The 20692-nt window shown below is 34.9% G+C and overlaps 1 protein-coding gene and 1 non-coding gene across 2 annotated transcripts in view; one reads left to right on the top strand and one right to left on the bottom strand.

Moving 5' to 3' along the window:
- Positions 1–2542: 2542 nt before the first annotated feature.
- LOC109108283 (latent-transforming growth factor beta-binding protein 4-like) overlaps positions 2543–20692 on the top strand; it is a 70265-nt gene continuing 52115 nt past the window's right edge. Inside the window, 4 exon segments of the mRNA XM_042774706.1 lie at positions 2543–2832; positions 7918–7988; positions 8926–9217; positions 13344–13546. Coding sequence (XP_042630640.1) covers positions 2636–2832; positions 7918–7988; positions 8926–9217; positions 13344–13546 — 763 coding nt within the window. The 5' untranslated portion in view covers positions 2543–2635.
- Positions 9568–9726, bottom strand: LOC122148683. The gene has a single exon (XR_006162554.1). It is a non-coding gene; the product is annotated as a U1 spliceosomal RNA (small nuclear RNA).

The raw sequence follows: 20692 nt of genomic DNA, 5'->3' as shown, positions 1-20692 counted from the left end.
TTAAATGTACAAAATACAACTTCATTCTATGTGTAATTATAAATATGTTTTAAAAAAACACTATGTGACATACAAGTTTCAACAGAAATGACATTAAAAAATATTTTAGTTTACCATAGATGTTTGTCAGTACATTCAGCAGCAATTTTGACCATATTTAAAAGTAATTATAGAAGTAATTATGAAATTATATATAAAGATGTACTGAAGTCCTGCTTAAGTGAGTCAAAAAACACTAACTGCATTTAATATAATACAATACATTTTAATTTTATTGTAAATAGCACGCATACAAGTGTCTGAAAATATCACGTTCAGTTTGCACTTAAGTATATTCTTTCTAAAAGAAGTACTCTCTTTAAAAGTATGCTGAAGTGTACTTCTTTGTCATTGCAAGCTCTTGAGAACAAATGAATGATTTTCTAAAGGAAAAGAATACTTTTTGGATCCATCAAACTGTTCCATAAAATACTTCTTCTTTAATAAAGATAAATTACTTTTCCTCCAATCAATCTTCATGCCTCCAATTCTATTGAGTAAGCAAAGCCCTTGGAAACCTTATGGACTATTCAGGTCTCTGTGGTTCCTCAGCAGTCAAAGGCTGTGGTCCATCAGAGACTCAGACAGAATGCATTGGTTATGTCAGCTGGAGTCTTTCCAAAACCAGCACAGATGACCAGATGATGAATGTGATATCCATCCATGTTTGTAGAAGGACTCTCCATTCATCCAGAGGGACATACTGAGTGTAACGTGATTCCTTTGTGAGAGGACTTTGAAACAGGAGACATGGAGGAGATGTACAGACACGTGCTGCGGTCAGTGAAGGGCGGACATGAAGATGTTAAAGCTGGGTGTGCAACGAACAGGAGAACTATGGGTCAAGAGGACATACTTAAGGTAAAATAAGATCAGACAAACACTAACTCAGAGGCAGAACATACGTCATTGCTTTCCATTACAGTGAAGAATAAAAAAAGAAAGATTAACGTGGACATCTGTGGTGTTTTTCATCCAAATTTCATTCCAATTAATATTAATTTTCTCAAGATGCTCAAACTGATCATCTATCGTCCTGTTCTGGTCCTTGAAATGTTTAATTTGAGTGTTAGTGCCATCTAGTGAATATGATGCACAATAGCACACATTCAGCACAAATTTAAAAGGGGTCTCAATTTGTCACAGAAAGAACTGGAACATTTGTCTGGAACATTTCATGACATGCACTAAACACACACACAAGCTTAAATATTCTTAATAAGTATAAGTATTAATAAGTATATCAATTAATAAAAAGTAGTAAATGAATCAATAAATATAATTTTACACACACAATTATTTATTATCTAATATGATAATGTTTAATATGAAGCTAAATATAATTTTACACACACACACACACACACAAACACACACACACAAACATACCCCTCGCACAAAACTACACCAAACAAACTTTACTCAATATTTAATACCCTTCATAGGCATAATGCTATCATCCTCACTCTTCTAGTGGTGGTGTTAGTGTACATTTACACCCCTGTGTGAAGAGAGAAGTTCATTACCCAACACACTAAACTTCAGACATCATAATAAAAAGGACTATTGTGTTTTGCTTTGGTGAGCATGAATATACAGTATATCTCCCATGTTAATGTTTTGTGTCTTTTTGTTAAAGGATGGCTGTGGCTGACAAAGTAAATGAAGTTTAAGCTAAGAATATATTCGTTTTTTTTTTTTTATTTACTACTGATTAATGAATGTTAACTGTGGATGTTGCCATTTTCTACACGCGCTGTTTTCTAAATGCACAAGCTTCTAGAATCAAACCGGGAAATATTCCAGCTGTTTTACTTCTCTTCTCATCACGTTTCACTTTCCCTGATAAATTTCATAACGCCCCTTTAAATATTAAAACCCTTAATGAGATCATCCTCTAGAAGTGACATCATTTTGGAGGGAAAACACAACACACAAAACATCAGTGGATTTGTTTGAATTCTGTGACGTTTGTCATTTTAGTAAGGTTGTCTCACTTTAAAGCGTAGATAAAATGACTAAAACTTATATTCTGATATCATAAAATCAAAATGGGGCCGTGACTCTGGTGTTGCTAGCTTTACTGTTTCCAGTAATTTATATACACAGTATATTTGTAAATATACAGTTCATTTATATATATACAGTATATTTGTAAATAAGTTCATTTATATATATACAGTATATTTGTAAATAAGATGCATAAATTGTCAATGTCATGGATACGTAATAATACATCATGATTTAAACGTTAATATGGGTAATGTTAACATGTTGTAACATGCTAAAGTTAAAAATAAATAAATAAGGAGAGAGAGAGAGAAGAATAAGCTTTAAAACAAATGAACATGTACATTTTTATCTGTCACGCGCTGCTCTGAGAGCCTGAGCTCTGATTGGCTGTCTCTTGGTTTCAGGCCACGAATCACTCTGATTGGCTGAAAGTTATCCTCGCATCTCTTTCATTCATGTCAGTGTGGGCTCGCGTCTGGACGAGAATGAATGAGGCCATCAGCGAATCTCATTGACTTACATTCAGAGCGAAACCACTTTGGAAAACGCATCAACTGCATCAGTTCACCAGGTCGGAATAACGATGTCAGAGCTGTGGAGGTTGTCATTTTGCATGTCAGGAGTTCTTTTTATAACCTTCCTCTCCCTGGAGATCGCAAGCTCCTCATCAGTCAGTCACCAGATGCCTCCTGATCTCATCCATCCTCCACAAACCAGGAGCGAAGCACAGAGACACAGACATCAGATCAACTCGACACGAACACAGATAGATTTGAAAGGGTAAGTGTCTTATCTGAAGTCATCGCAAGAGTCTGTACATGAAGCTGATGTTTGTGGTGATATTGAATACATCTGAACATATGACCTCGAAACAACGTGGAAAGTAAATAGACTTATATATACAGTACAGACCAAAAGTTTGGAAACATTACTATTTTTAATGTTTTTGAAAGAAGTTTCTTCTGCTCATCAAGCCTGCATTTATTTGATCAAAAATACAGAAAAAACAGTAATATTGTGATATATTATTACAATTTAAAATAATTGTTTTTAAATGTATTATACTTTAAATTATCATTTATTTCTGTGATTCAAAGCTGAATTTTTAGGATCATTATCACATTATCCTTTAGAAATCATTCTAATATGATGATTCATTATCAAAGTTGGAAACAGTTCTGCTGCTTAATATTTTTTCAGAACATGTGATACTTTTTTAGGATACTTTGATGAATAAAAAGTAAAAAAAAAAAAAAAAAAAGCTATGTTTTTAAAATATAAATATTTTTGTAATAACAATATACACTACTGGTCAGTAATTTGGGGTCAGTAATTTTTATTTTCTTTCTTTTTTTAAATAAAATCAATACTTTTATTCAGCAAGGATGTGTTTAAATTGATAAAAAGTGATAGTAAAGAAAATATATTATTAGAATATGTATTATTAGAATTTTTTTATTTTATTTTGAATAAATGCAGTTCTTTTTAACATTTTATTCATCAAATATATTAGACAGCAGAACTGTTTCCAACACTCATAATAAATCATCATATTAGAATGATTTCTAAATGATCATGTGATAGACTGGATGTTACATGTGACACTGAAGGCTGGAGTAATGATGCTGAAAATTCAGCTTTGCATCACAGGAATAATTTTTTTTTTTTTTTTTTTAAAGTATATTCAAATAGAAAACTATTATTTTAAGTTGTAATAATATTTCACAATATTACTGTTTTTTTCTTGTATTTTTGATCAAATAAATGCAGGCCTGATGAGCAGAAGAAACTTCTTTCAAAAACATTAAAAATAGTAATGTTACCAAACATTTATTCATTACTTTATATTAAATATAGTGAAAATAAATGTACAGGATCAGTTGTTATTTATGTATTTTATTTTATTTTATTATTATTTATTTATTTATTGTTTGTGTCAGGATAGAGTAAAATTATAATTTTTCAGTCAATTGAATCTGATTCCAAAAAGGAATTCCATTAGAAATCTTGTTCACTTCTTTAAAGATATTTGTGGTTAAATGATTGAATATACAGTATGTGACCTCGAAGCAGTGTAGAAACTAAATAGACCTTTATTTATATAATTGCTTTTTAAATGTAGCGAACATAAATGTACAGGATCAGTAATGAGGTTTTCTATATTATTGATTCAATCCTAAAGAACCTTAACGGGATCAAAAAATAAATAAATAAAATTAATTAAATATATATATTTAGTAATTATTCAGAATATAAGTATAAAAGTATACTTATTTTTTATTATGCAAATAATTATTATAATTCCATTAGCAATGGTTTTCACATCTTTAAAGATTGTTGGATCTTGTGAAAGTAGTTTTGAACCTTCCAAATAATGAAAACGAACTGAATTCTAATGCAGTTGGAATTCCATCTCATAGTTGTTGTTTTTTTTCTGTGACGCTTTGTTTTTGTGATACGTTTGCTTGTAAAAGAGGTAAAACATCATGTTTACTACTCATCTCATTCACTGCTTCCCTAAGTTCAACAATTACAAGCAGTTTATTGGCTCCGGAGACATAACAGAGCACTTTACTTCAGTCAAAGCTCTTTATAGTTACAGAATGACATGAAAACATTGGCCCGTCTTAGTTCGCAGTAACATTCAGTCAGATGTTTCTCTAGACTTAAACCTGAAGTGTTGATCCTCCAAGCAATGAGGGGAATTCCTGATTATCCTGAAAAGTTTGAGACCTAGCGACTGGTCTTTGTAAGCCATAACAGAGCCTTTGCACCACTGCTCTTCTGTAACATCCCTCCTCCTCAGGACTTTCCTGTGCTTTCGGTTCAACTGAGGACACTGACTGCGGAAACATGTCCATCCGGGGGCAATGGGGTTTGGTGGATGGGGGAATATGGTTGCTCAAAAGGAGAAGGAGGGTGTTGTTGTGGGGTTTAGTAATGCTAACAGGCCGAACACAGGTTCAACAGTTCAGAGCTTAGAAGGCCAAGCGCAGAAAACGGCTTCATTTCAGAGCCCATCAACAGAGCCTTTCACACCTCTGAAATCTCAAAGGGAGACAAAAACACGATTATTTCCTCCTTGATGGAGGTGCCAAGCAAAGTGGGAGCTTTGTGATAATCCAGCAGTCAACCCACATATTTGACCTCGAGGACCGCGATTGAGGTTTTATTGAAGCTTCTCTATGGCTCTCTGTTACGAGGCGCTGGTAAAAAGAGCCGGGGCCCAAATGAAAACCATAACTCCCCCTTTTTGTATTGCACAAACATAAATAACATTTTTAAAATATAAAAGGTTCATTTACAATCTTTATTTTATGGCCTCTGCTTCCACTAATGTGTTGGAGGTGCAGAGGTTCACACGGAAACAAAAGAGCTGTAGGCCGAGAGAATGACGTACATGTGGGTGCAAAAGCAGCTGGTAAAGAACAGATTTTTTATTCTAGAGATTATATCCATATAGCCACATTATTCTTCTTAAATATTATTAGTGGATTTTACATTTTGTGATGGCAAATCAGATTTAAGGGATTGCTCACCTAAGCATGACAATTATGTCATTATTTACCGACTTAGAAACACATAAGACATTCATTCTTGTGTGAAACACAAAAGGAGATATTTAGCAAAATGTTCAAGCTGCTCTATTCGGGACAGTGAAAGTGAATGTCAATCATGGCGGTTTCCACTTGGGTTGTATGCAAAAGAGCAGCTTGGGAACAACATAAGGGACTAAATACTGACACAACTTTTGGTGAACTATCCCTTTAACATGCCCAAATCTTGAAAGAAAGGTTGTGTCCGCCGTAGCCATGTGAGCAGAGTAAACACAGACATCTCTGATCACTATCGAGTCTTGCTCTAATGGGAGCCTCTCAGCTCTGTAAACATCACTCACGTCTCATTCAGAGTGTATCGTTTAGGTGTTGACTCTCATTAAAACCCAAACTGGGTATAAGAGTCGATGGCAACTTTCCACTCTGTGAGTGTAGAAATGTCCCTATTTGGGTCTAACAGGGGCCCAAGTGAAGGGTCAAGGCCTTTATTTAGAGATCAGACAGACAGAGGGGTGGGAAAAGGTCTCTGTGTTATGAGACATCTCAACACACTTTCAGCTTAAAGCTATAGTTCACCCAAAAATGAAAATAATGTCATCCTTTATTTAGTTCATGTTGTCTCAGAACTCTCTTTTTTATACATAGAGTGCAAAAAAGAGACGAAAATTTGCTCTTTTACACACACAAAACAGTTAAAAGGACTAGCTTTCAAGCTTCAAAAGCAAAGTAAAAGTTTCATGTAATCATCTGTTCAACACAAACTTGCTGTAGCTGAGTCAAAGTCAGTGAGGTAAACTAGAGATCTGAATCAGTTGATTGACGAACAAATCATTTGTGAACTGAATCATCTGATTGAAAAGATTTTCCTCAAAAGTTTCTCACTGCATGCGCTCTCATGAACATTGCAAGGATTGATCGGAAAACAACTTCAATTTTGATACAAAACTATCATATGAATTCAAAAGGCTTGAAGTACAACACTTAATTCAGGACTGCTGATTTATGGTACTTTTGCATCCTTTTCGAAGCTTGAAATCTTCAGTTTTTCCTTTATGTTGCATGAAAGAAAAAAAGTCATGCACTGTTTAAATAAAAAAGGTTTCAGAAGGCTATTGTTGCAAAGATGCCATAGAAGAACCATTTTTAGTTCCCCAGAGAACCTTTCAGTAAAATGTTCAAAAAAATAACCATTGTTTTCTTAGTCTGAAAAACATTTTAATAATCCAAAGAGCCCTTTTTACAATAAAGAACCTTTTGCGCAATGGAAAGCTTCCACGGATGTTTATGGAAATGGTTCTTCATGCATGGGGTTTTAAAATGACACAGGGTTAATTTTCAGTTTTGGCTCAACAATCCCTTTACAGATGCATAGACAAAAAACAATATGCATAGAATAAAACTAACATTCCCAAGCAGTGTTTTAAAATGCATGCAACATAAAATCAACAGAAAATATGAAACTGGTTTTATATAGTGATTTTAGTTAACGCTCCAAATCTGCATGTGCTGAATTAGCTTTGGAAGGTTATAGGTCATTCTGACCTCCACATAGCCTGGATGGCCCATGCCAGCTCTGTCTCAGTCTGCTCAGACAACGGCCGTCCCTCGGCCTGCCAGGTCCCAACAGTGTCCCTTCAGAAGCCATGCAATACAGGCACATACTGTAACTAAGTAGCAATTCCCTCCCGATGCTACAGAAGGGTCAGGTTGATGCGCGCTGGCCGTGAGTGTTCAGAATCTGGGCTTGTGTTGGTGTGCTAATTGCCTTTTGTCCCAGAAGCCTCTAGATAAACAAATGTGGCCCAGGCGTCTGAAGAAGACTCTTAATCCAGCAAAGTTTACCCACTGTGGGAAAAACAATATTTCTCATGTGCATTGGCACAGGGAGGACAGAGGCCCGACGAGGGGGATGTTTATAACAAACTTGCACCCCACTTTAATTTTTATTCATCGGCGCTATTTGTCCAAGCTGAATACAACACGAGGTGAAGGGTCAGCTTATACTCAAGGCTATTCACTCAGTCCAATGCATCTTAAGGGGCCCAGGGCCACAGATTGTAAGTCTTTTAAAGTTGTCCTTTCAGAAGTGGTTAAAATGTGATTATGCTGGACAGATTGATTTGGGACGGATCCTGGAAAGATGAAATAACAGTGAATTTTGAAGTTTATTCTGCAGTTTTAAGGACAAGCAGACTCATTGGTTGTGCATTGTGGCATATGATGGGCTTTACTTTTTTATTTATTCTATTTAAAATAAATATTATCAAGCCCAGAATTTCACCCTTGATCTCTGTCTGTCTTTCTCCAGACTCAACGTTTGTGGCACCAAGTGCTGTTATTCATGGCTGGTCAACCCTAAGACCAAACAATGCACAAAGCGTGAGTATCTTTTCAAGACAATTAAGATTCAGCGTTTATACATTTCTATTATGTTCATAAGAAGACACACACACATTCAGCTGCCAGTTTTTAATCGAGTTCAAATCCTCTTCATTTGTCTGATTTTTCAAATGAAGCAATGAACTGAAGTGTCAGCACAGCTGGGAGCTGTAACAACATAATAAACAGAAGGGAAGGGGAAAAAATGTGGTTTCGCAATCTGTTTGATTTGAAGGCCCCCTACTGTCCAACACAATATTCAAAGGAGAAACACTCACGCAGATGATATTGATGAAGATTGCTCAGCTTGCATGTTCCTATACGACAGACACATTTAATGAAACTTAATTTAATTTTCAATTAATGTTCAGAAGTTTGCAAAATCTGTTCTTCACTCATTTCCGCTGTACACCGCTGTACACATTGTTCATTGTTCCAGTCTGCAGCAGTTATTTGTTCAGTTAGGTAGTTGAAAAATTGGTTATGTCTTTATTTTATTGATTGATTTTATTAGGCTTTTGTGTGTTACTATATAATATGTATATTATGATCATGAATATTACTTTCAGCAGTAAAAATGTCCTTAATGTCTGTCCATCTGGATTTCTGAACATTATAACACTCCACAACTGTAAGTAGGCCAAAGCTTTGAATGCACAGAGCTTCAGCAGCCTGAGCTCTAGTCCAACATTAATCCAGTCCCTCGGCTTTCTTTTCTCTTCCTAATCCGTATATAGCTAGATTTAACAACTAATAACTAACCCCTTGACCCATGTGCCTTTAAAGAGCCAGTGCAACTCAAAATAGGGCCAATTTTTCGACTGGAAATGTTGAAAAATCACACTCTGGCTTTTAATCTGGAAAATACTCTAGCTTGAAAGCTGTGGAAAAGCATTAACAGAATGGCAAAATAGTTTCTCTGTTGTTCTCACAATAGCAAGATGTCATCCGCGATGCCATAATAAAGCAGTTTGTCGCCGGCTGAACATCTGTCAGTGTCGTCCAGGCTTCCACGGCCATCGCTGTGAACACGCTAATGTCACGCCAACCATGAGCACCTGGTTTGAAGCTCATCCTGGTCCCACGGTACCCTCAACTGCCACCACCTCAACAGTTACCATGGCAACTCCCGCATCCACCACCATCCATGGCAACATCTCCACATCTGCCTTCAGTGATACTAATCCAGATGCAAAAACGTCATACTCATTACGCTGGCAGCCACCCAGGTGAGGGAACTCCTGATAACTGAGACTGATGTGTTTTACACTAAAGCAAGTGTGTTGTAAAGCACATCCATGGCTCTATTAGGAGTGGAATATTTGCTAACCATGCCGTTTTAATCCAGTTTATAGTAAAAATATATTAACAGTCAATAAATAGTCACTGGTAATGGAAAGCAGTTGGGGGTTCAGTGCCTTGCTCAAGGGCACCACAGTCGTGGTATTGAGGGTGAAAGAGAGCGCTGGTTATTCCCTCCCCAAACCTGCAATCCCTGCCGGAACCAAGACTCAAACACACAACCTCTGGGTTACAAATCCAACTCTCTAACCATTAGGCCACAGCTAGGCCACAAATCCAAGGGAGAGTGTGAACGCAATGCCCCAATTCCATTAATTATGCAGTCGATATTCCTACATTTGGGGAATTTGCAGGGGTCAGCACAGCCGGCTGCAATGGCCAAGCCCTGGGTGAACCATCTTCTTGATCATGGTGTCGCCCCTGCCAGGTCTTGTATCAAAGTTTTGTATCAAAGTTAGAAATTCCAGTATCATGACAACATTAGTAAGGTAAGTAATAAATAATATACCTAAATAAAAAATAATAGACCTAAATAAAAAATAAATAAAAATAAAATCTTTACATTGTAACATTTTTCCAATTAATTGAAATATTGGTGAGATGTATAATGGCAGAATGTCAATTCAGAAAGGATTTCGTCATTCCACTTTGTTTACATTCCATAAAAGAAAATAACAATTGTGTGTGTGTTACAAGGACATGCCTACACTATACACTCTAAAAAAAAAAAAAAAAAAAAAAAGTATACTGTAAAAAAAAAAAAAAAAAAAAAAACCCTTCTGTATTGTACCTCACTGCCAGTGTACAGCTGCATGGGGCTTGTGTGTATATCAGTAAAACTAGCACATTCAAGAATCTCGTTGTTTGAATGCTCTTTCTCTCTTTCTCTCTTATTGTTTGAAGCATACTATGTACTCAAAGCTCCTTGAAGGATTCTTCTCGTTTACTGAAGAGTTATAATTCCATTCAAATGTTAAACAACTGTAACATCTGTATACACTGATTTTATGTAGTTATAATTTTTTTCCTTATACAGAGACCTTAAGTAACCCTTATCTTCTCGCAGCTCATTCTCCACCCTGAAATGAAAAATAAAGCCATCTCTAATCTCACCTAATGTTTTGCCAAGGTGGATAATGTGGAGTAGAAGACATACTGCTCACACTTAAACCGACATATTTATTGTGATTGGCTGCCCCACAGGCACATGTGCTTATTTTATATTGTATTCAGATGACAGAAGATGCAAAAGAACAAAAGGCTCTGAAGAAAAGTATTATGATTGGAGAGCCACACCTCATCTGATCACAGAGTGATGGGTCAATAAATAGGTTTAGGTGTCTTGTCCCTTGGAAGTCTCTGATCAGAAATTTGATATTCAAGATGGAATGTATCTACTTGCTGTCTGCAGTCATGGTTAAGAAGTTGTTTATTACAACTCAAATGGGTCATTGGAAATACACAAAACATAACAGGTTAGTTTAACAGGTAATCTACAAAATTTCAGATTTTAATGGTTAAGAAGTTCAAAGGGGTCATTGGAAATACACTAAACATAAAAACACAAAACATAACAGGTAAACTACAAAAGTTTAAAAACTAAATTACTCAAAAAAAACAAAAAAATCAGTTATTATCCCAAACTGATTTACTCAAAAAAAACAATACAATTTGGGATTTGTTCTAGTTAGAGAGATATACTGTCTTTTTGAGGTCGATCAGACCCACTCTGCAATGATCTCAAACTGGTGAGTAAGTCCTCTGCTAAATCTAAGCTTGGGAAGGAAGTTCCTGCCCTGTGGAAATACTTCTCTCACAATAGACTATTGAAAGGCTGCATTTATGGGTCAGTTTCAATGATCTACCTGATGGGTCAATGCTACATACTCATTCTGTGCTGACAGCCTGCAATTTCCCCATCTTTCAACAGTTTTTATATCACATTCAGTGTGTGAACTAGATTTGTCAGACAAGTCCTCTATTTTTGAAAGTCCCAAGTCTGGCAACTAAACCCAGAGAGTGTAATCACTAAAACAAACAAGTTCTGCTTTTATTTCCATGGCTTTTCAAGTCAGATATAAATGCTTACATTTGTCTGCTATGAAAGGTATTTGCTCCGCATATATATTTTAGAAAGGCTCCCTAAATGGTAGTAGATCATTACAGAGGGCCAAGCTTATTAGCTGTTTAGGGGATTTTTACAAAGCCTAAAATAATGAAAATATTAGTCCACCCTGAAGATGGGAATTTTACATGACTCTTTTGTTGACAATCCAAAAATAACATTGTACTTGGGACAATTTATATAATTTCTTGAATCAGAGACATGGTCTGTATTAGAAAAATAGAGTATAAGATTAATTATCTTTATGGTTCGGCTTGCTCGAGCTCAGTGCAAATCTAGGAGTCCCCCAGGGCTCGGAATTAGGACCTATCCAGTTGTCTTATGTCATGATTTTCTGTGAATGGGTCCTCATTCAAATTGTCTCATGTGGCGCCGAGGGTGTTCATGCAGAGTGAGTGTGTGTATGACACATGCAGATTTGCGAGGGTTGCATGTAAAATGGGAATGGCCATACACACATTTTATGGGCAGTTTGCTGTTGATCCAAGCTCACATCAGTTTGTTTTTACTGTAAATTATCTCTGTTTGGCAATATTAACCCATGCTGCGGAATCATTTGAATTTCTAAGTCCAGGCTGTGGATTTGAATAAGGGTTGCCACACTGCATCAGCTAGAGTATTCAGTTGTACAGGAAACCACTGAAATGTCCATTAAGGACAGTTTGAATTCAAAGCAGAAATTTTATGTAGATTAAATGGATTTTAGTTTAATATTTATTGAAGGAGTTCTTGTGAATGTGCCATTAAAAAAAAAAAAAAAAAATTATGTTTTCTGACAATGTAGTCTGAGTTACGATCATATGAGACACCACAGTTTGTGTTTGTACATGTTCACTGGAAAAATTTACACAACTGTACAGAAGGAGATTACTTAGAGGTAACATCAACAAAATCTTTATTCACTGGTATTTCAGAGAAGTGGCGTGGGACACAGTTGAGAATACAATTCAAAAAATTAAGATAGATTGCACTTATCGAAGGAAGTAGTCAGGTAAAGGCTAATTTATACGTCTGCGTCATACCTACACCATAGCCTTTACGCCGTAGGCTATGCGGCATTTTTCATTTATACTTCTGCGTCGTTGTCCACGTCGACATGCAGTACACATTCAAACCGCTAGTATGCAGTGTCCACGGGCATGTTGCTGGTGTAACCCGCAGACCACGGCAAAAGCCAAAGAGGAAGCAGCTTGTCTGAGAAGCATTATAGACGTGACGGTGGCAAATAAATATCAAATCATTAAATAAAACTACAAAAAGGAGACAAAAACGGAAGAGAAGATGGCATTCTTTTAGTCTCCACCAGGACTTGTACCACGCCAGATCAACATTGCTTGTCGTGGACAACTACTGATGTATAATGCTTTGTAGTATAATAAATGATAAGACACTTGTTCTTTACTTTGTTTTATTTTATATAAGAAGGTGCAACATTAAAATATATTAAAGTGCACATAAACACACAAAAAACTCAAGTACATACGTACATACGGATTCAAGCATACCAACAAAACAACCACAATTCTTCCAATATGCCTACATCTGCGTAGACGCGCTGTTAGATTTTTGGAGAGGTGCACACCAGGCTACGCCGTAGGTTCGATACAGAAGTATAAATTGGGCTTAAGTCCTCATACATGAAGAGATGAGACCAGACAAGGAAGAAGTGGAGAGTAACTGCTCTTATGCGGGGCTTGATAAGATCAGTGGAAGGTGTGGTAATGGCTGACTGGGTGCAGGTGCTGAGCAGAAGGGATGCTGGGAAATTTAGTTCCCAGTGGACTGGGCTGGTAACTGAATATGATGAATGGACTGGTGACTGGGGATTGAGACAATAACCTCAAGGCTAAGGCTTTCTATTGTATATTGTTATGTGTTTAAGAAGCTTTCACAGCATCCATAGGATTTTATTTTGGCTTGTGTTTCAGATTTAAAGAGGCCCAGTCAGTTCTTTTGAAGGAAGCTCTGTCCAGTAGAACTGGTGGAGAGAAGATCACAAGCATTATATTGAAATACATTGAATCAGAGCGAAGCAGATTGGAGTCTTCATCCTCTGCTCAAGCAACAAAGATCTCCAGCACCAAAACCTTCCACACTCAGCGTGGCCAGTTCACCCTCATCTACGTCGCAGGTCAGTCCAAGCCAGCTTTTAGGTGAAACATTCAACTCATATCCCTCCCTATATAAAAGAACATTTAAAATGAGATCCCTCTAATGCTTAAATGGTTTCTCCTAGACAGCAATTAAATGAAGAGCTAATGGAGACTTTGGCTTTGTCTCTTTATAAAGCAAATGGGATTTCAAAATGTCTCAGATTGTGTCTGCAAAATATTTATTATTTTAATTCACTGCCTCAGCAATGGTTTGTTTTCTTGAAGAACTGGGTTTCTCATGGTCTTGAAAAACCTGGATAAATGAGGTAGCCTACTTTTAAATGATTTCTATACCTTAAAAAAGTAATAATAATAATAAATAAATAAATAAATAATATATATTTATATTTTAGAACTTGGCATTACTAAAAACTAACAAACAAAACCACTGTTTTAAGGTTTATACAGGTATCTGTTTATACAGGTTTATACAGCATGTTAGCACTGGCTTCAAATAGAAAAATAGAGTATAAGATTAATTATCTTTATGGTTCGGCTTGCTCGAGCTCAGTGCAAATCTAGGAGTCCCCCAGGGCTCGGAATTAGGACCTATCCAGTTGTCTTATGTCATGATTTTCTGTGAATGGGTCCTCATTCAAATCGTCTCATGTGGCGCCGAGGGTGTTCATGCAGAGTGAGTGTGTGTATGACACATGCAGAGTTGGGAGGGTTACATGTAAAATGGGAATGGCCATACACACATTTTATGGGCAGTTTGCTGTTGATCCAAGCTCACATCAGTTTGTTTTCACTGTCAATTATCTCTGTTTGGGAATATTAACCCATGCTGTGGAATCATTTGAATTTCTTAGTCCAGGCTGTGGATTTGAATAAGGGTTGCATCAACTAGAGTATTCCGTTGTACAGGAAACCACCGAAATGTCCATTAAGGACAGTTTGAATTCAAAGCAGAAAGTTTATGTAGATTAAATGGATTTTAGTTTAATATTTATTGAATGAGTTCTTGTGAATGTGTCATTAAAAACATTTTTTTTTTTTAAATGATGTTTTCTGACAATGTAGTCTGAGTTACGATCATATGAGACACCACAGTTTGTGTTTGTACATGTTCACTGGAAAAATTTACACAACTGTCACAAGTACCAGCTTGAGAAGAGAATATCTTGTTTTAATCATTTGGCCTGTTTCCTGGTTTAAAATGTTTGTGCCATGATAAGGTTTATCTGCCTGTAGATTTGGGCTGGTTTGCATTGAGACAGGCCTCGATACACCATTGTAGCACATTCCTGCCATTGTTTAGCTTGGCTGAGAGGTGATGGTGCAGTAATTACTCAGGAGAGTAATGTTTGGCTAATGGGAACCCCTGTGTCTCCATGACCTCATAACACACTGGATCGGCCCTCTGTGGCAGCACATGGGAAGTGTGGGGAGACTGACTTCTTTCTCACTCACTCACACACACACACACAGAGAGAGAGAGAGAGAGAGAGAGAGACATCTAATATTGCTTATCTCTAGATTTATGTTCTTTAAGCCCTTGAATATGAAGCTGTAGCTGATAAGTGAAGCTCTGGGGAGCTGAAACTTTGAGTGGCATGTTACAGCAATTCCTCAGTCTGGTCCAGCATATTTTTGTTTTAGGATATTCATGGAATTCACTTAATATCAATCATATTTTATTATGAAGCAGGATTATTATCGTAAACTAAAACTAAAATAAATTATAGGAAAAATTTGAAATAAAAAATCATTACTTGAAATAAAATAAGCATTAACTGAAATAAAATAATATATAAAAAATGTAAAACTGTCAAATGAAAATTAAAACAGAAAATATAAAAATGTCATTCAAAATAACCATAAAAAATATAATAGCATGTCAATGAAAAAAAATAAAAAAATAAATAAAAACATTTAAATAAACCATAAAATGTTATAAGTAATAATAAATAATATAAAAATAAACTGAAATAAGATTTAAAAAAAGAACTTTAAAAATCCTTTAAACTTATTTTATTTCAGCTAGTTGCCAAGGCAACATTACTCGTTTTTTTTTTTTAAGTTGAAAAAAAGTGTTTATATAAAAGAGAATAAAAATGACAAAACACAAAAAATTACTAAAACTTTAACTAAAATTAAAAGGAAAACATAAAAACTAAAAACATAACACTAATCCAATAAAACATATTAATTGCCTAAAATACAATGAACATTAATTGAAATAAGTTACGATATAAATAATAAGCTTCTTCCAAGGCAACATTTCACACTTTTTAGTTAAAGTGCTAAAAATAACAAAAAAATAATTAAAATGTCTATATATTGTTTTATTATGTTTTATAATACTAAAACCTATTTATGTTTAAACAATAATAATGAAAAAAAAAAACATTTTCACTAAAATTACAATAAAAAGAGAAAATATAAAAAATAAAATATAAAATATTCTCAAAAACTATGACAGAATATCAATGATACTAAAATAACACTGTTATGAATAAGTTTTGGCTGAAGAATTTCTGGGCTGAGGTTATTTGGGGTTTTTCTGAGCTGGTCTATCCAGTGTTTCCTTAGCTGAGTGTGGTTTTATGTAATGAAGTGTGCTCTGCAGCCCACAAATATTCCCAAAAGTCCTTTCCTAACACCAGTCCGGCCTTTAAATCCAGAGCCAGCATGTAAACAACCCCGGACTGTCCACGTAACCTCAGGGCTTCCCACTTCTCTCTCCTCATCTTCAAACGCTATAATACACCTTCTCCAGCCACATAACGTCAACACTTATTGCCTGGCAAAGTGGAAAGTGCTCGAATGAAGGATGTCGTCTCACGTGGAAAAGAAAAGAGCTGCTGCCAAACGCCAGATCTCTGGAAATCCAACACTTAATGCAAGTTTCCACGCTGAGAGAGTTTGTAATGTTGAGAGGCGTGACAGAAGCTCAGCATTCCAGCGCATGAGGAAACCACTTCTTCATTAATGACCTAATTTTGTAATGATGAGTGAAATGGCACACTTTATAAATATTTACACTCGTACGACGAGAGCTGAATTCCCCCGGTGTCACGAGTCAATAAGATGGAGAAAGCAGTCATATAGCTGAAGTTTGAGGGCATCAGATCTGTTACACAATAGTTTGACCCTAAGGGTCAGGATTTTATTGTCCAGTTTGTGTTGCCAAATATGAATGCTTGTGTGAGATATTGTTGATAGTGGATTTTGGTGAGCTTATGATGAATGCTGTTTTTCCCCAGTGTCTGTGCACTGATGTGACCTGTTCTTCTGGAGTTTTAGAGAGGTTTTAGATTCAAAGAGGCTGTAATTTGGCACTGTTTCAGACGATATTGCTCATGATGTGCCGATGAAGCACAGAAATCCAGAAAGTCCCACTTAAAACCAGTCAATAGCCCTTAAATCCAGAGCTGGATTACATGAATATGGCATTTCAGTGTCCCATTGCTATGTTAAAAAAGCATTACAGGCACACATCCCATGTTTTTGTTAATTTTGAGAATCTACATAAAGTCAGCATAGCATGAAGGCATAGTATCCCCTTCTTAAAGAGAGAAATTAACTGATAATAAAATGACCTGAAAATGACCTGCGGATTTAAAAACGAAAGACTAAAAACTAACATTTACAAAAGGCCTTCTACAAAAAAAAAAAAAGTCTTTGATCTTTGTGACATGATTGCAATTACTGAAATGTAAACAAACAAACAAACAAACAAAAATACATTTTATTGATATTTACTTTTATATTTGTTTATTTAAAAATGATTAAAGAAATTTGTTTGTTTGCTTTATGTACTTTTTTTAAAGATTTTTTTTTTTTTTTTTTTTTTTAGTTCAACATAGAGTTTTAAACTGTGTTTAATGTCTTCAATTTTGGTACCATGGTAACAAATATGAATACATATGGATAATACAAATACAAATAATTTTTTTAATGGATTGTGTTTGTTTATTTATTTATTTATTTAATATTTAGTTCTAGAAAAACAAAATCACAATAAATTTTTGGTAATTTATTTGGTAACAGCGTTGCAAATATTGAAATGCAAATGAACAGCTCATAACATTTGGTTTGGCATCCTGAAGTTTAATACTTTATGAAGGTTATGCACCTTCTTTCACAAACAAATAAATGAATACATTCTGAGGCCTGCTTTGTCCCTAATTCATGAAAAGCAGCTGTACATGTTTCTGAAGCTTGACTGGTAGTCACTGGTTGCATTCAGCACATATTGATTAATGAGATGAAAAAACATCTGTGAGATGAATAACTAAATGAGTTTCATCATGAGTATAAAGTGAAAAGCAGATTTCACAGTCAAAAAAAAGAAGAAATAAAATGTGGAGATTTATGATATTGTGCATGTCTGTTTCTGAGAGTGCCACATGATGACATCATTTATTACAACAATAAACTTACAAATTCAACTTCATCCCCAAACAACATGAGAAACATGACCGGTTGCCATAGTAAAGCATGCTTTACTGCCTCATTAATATGTAAAACACTGACATCATGACACAACTAAAGAAAGCTCCTCCCAAACTATCAACTTATTCTTTTTTATTTAAACCATTAATTAAAAGCTGTTGGTTAAGCTGTGTTTATATATATATATAAGGAGGTACGTAAATATATATATATATAAGAGATACATGTGTATCAATGATTGTGGAATATGTTGTTGTCGAATATGTTGCTGTTCAGCAAGCAAACAGCATCTGTGCTTGAGACTCCTGCTCTCAAAACAGACCCATTTGTTACACATTCTGCAAGTGTGTCGAGTCAGTCCGAGTTATAATCAATTTCACCTCATTTCTGCACATTTATAACACTGTTTGCTCTTCCTGTAGGAAAAACTGCATTGCTGTGATGTTGCTCTCTCATACTGTAGCTCTGTGATGTTTCATGTAACCAATATAAAACACAAAATACAACATTTACATTTTCATTTATATTTATGCATTTAGCAGACGCTTTCATCCAAATCTAAAAAAAATATTTTGCCCTTTTTATCAGTATATTTATATACAAATAAAAAAAATATATTTTATAAGCATTTAAAAAATATATACTGCCCTCTATATATTTAATCCAAGAAAATACATTCACATAGGCTCGCATTTGAAGAAAAAGTTGTGTGCATACAGTATAAAACATTTAACATGGGTGAAAATTGGACATTTGAATAAAACAAATATATAAATCAACAAGGAACATGATTTGCCATGTCAAAGATAATTATAACTCTAGATATATATATATATATATATATATATATCTATCTATATATATATATATATCTAAAAAATTTTAAAAACATAATTATAAAACAAATATATAATTTTGAAATAATTTTGTATTCTGACTTATAATATAAAGATACAAATTGGGACTGCAGATTATTTAATCTTGGAAGAATATGATGAGAAATATTTTACTTTGTATTGAGATCTGAGACATGTTGTTGCAGAATTGGAGTTTTGGCAAATTTAAGCAAAGTCTGAGAGATTACTAGGCTTTTCTCTGGAGAAAGTAAATTAAGAAGCAGAATACTTCAGCAAAATTCAATTAGCTCTCTCATTGCTATTTAGGAAAAACATGTTAGATTATATTCCCTGCGGGTTTATTCAACAGAAGTACTGTTCAAACACTAAATTTGTGTAAACCATTTAATCTGTGAAGAATGTAGCACAATCTTTTATAACAACTAATCCTTTTAAACGCTCTGAACAGTGTGTTCTTTGCAAAAACCTGTTTTTGATTAGGTTTATCATCATCCAAAAATGAAAATGACCATCATTTGCTCAACCTCATGTCACTCCAAATCTGAATGTCCTGCTTTTTTCAATGGAACACAAAAGGAATTTTTAGAATTTCGAAATCCATGGAATTTTTCAGGAATATCCTGGCTGCTCTCTTCCATAAAGCTCTAAAATTACAACAAAGCACCACCAAATGACTTGTGCTATATTCCAAGTCTTCTGTCCAATCAAATATGGTGCTTTTAGACAAAAATCATCAGGTTTGACTTCCATGACCTGACGGGACATGTATAAGAAAACCACATTTGATTGGCCGGAAGAACTGACATAAAGTTGTCTGCTGTTTGATCCAAAGAAGTGGTTCTTTTAGACCATTCTGACCCCAAGATCGTCCACAACAGTAGTCAGAGGCACCATGACTTCTCCATTTGTCCGTGAATCACTGGATAAGAATTAAGGACAAAGAATGTTTAAAAAATATTTGGGTTGCACTTTACACTAAAGATTCATTCATTAATTACATTAGTTAACAGGAACTAATGATAAACAATACAAAATAGCATTTATTAATTGTAATGTGAATTTTTACATTTACTAATACATTATTAAAATCAAACATTACTGTGAACTAACATGAACAAACAATTGTATTTGTATTAGCTGATGCACAAACATTTTTGGTTCTCCAAAGAACTTTTCAGTGAACAATTCTTAAAAGAACTATTCTTAGTCTGAATACTATTTTAGTCATCTAAAGAACCCTTTTCCGCCATTAAGAACCTTTTGTCCAATGGAAAGGTTCCACTGAAGTTAAAGGTTCTTAATGGATCCATTGATGCCAATAAAGAACTTTTATTTTGAAGAGTGTTGAATAATTTTTAACATCCATGGAACCTTTCCACTCCATTAAAGGTTTGTTATAGTGGAAAAAGTTTCTTTAGATTATTAAAATGTTCTTTAAACTAAAGGAAAAAAAAAAGAAAAAAAAGGTTCTTTTAAGAACTGTTCACTGAAATGTTCTTTGAAAAACTTATAATGGTTCTTCTCTATGAAAAAAAAAGAAAAAAAAAACTTTTAGAACCATATTTAAAAGTTACAGTCGAGGGCAAAATGTTGGTCTGTTCTCCAAGCATAGCTATCGTATGACTTCAGTAGTCTTGAAGAAGTTATTTATGATATTTTATGGGGCTTTATTGTCTGCATTTAGTTTCTGGAAAAGAGCAGCATGACATTCTTCCAAATTTCTCCTTTTGTGTTCCACAGCAGAACAAAAGTCGCAAAGGTGACTAAATAATTCATTGGTGCTAAACTATTCCTTAATGTTCAGCGCACGATGCAGGGGAACAGCAAAAGCTTTCCAAATGACAGCGCTGAAAATGCAGAGTGAAA

The sequence above is a fragment of the Cyprinus carpio genome, chromosome A18 (genome assembly GCF_018340385.1).
Source record: "Cyprinus carpio isolate SPL01 chromosome A18, ASM1834038v1, whole genome shotgun sequence".
Lineage (NCBI taxonomy): Eukaryota > Metazoa > Chordata > Actinopteri > Cypriniformes > Cyprinidae > Cyprinus > Cyprinus carpio.
The sequence above is the reverse complement of the archived record's forward strand: the minus strand, read 5'-3'. Positions and strand labels throughout refer to the sequence as shown.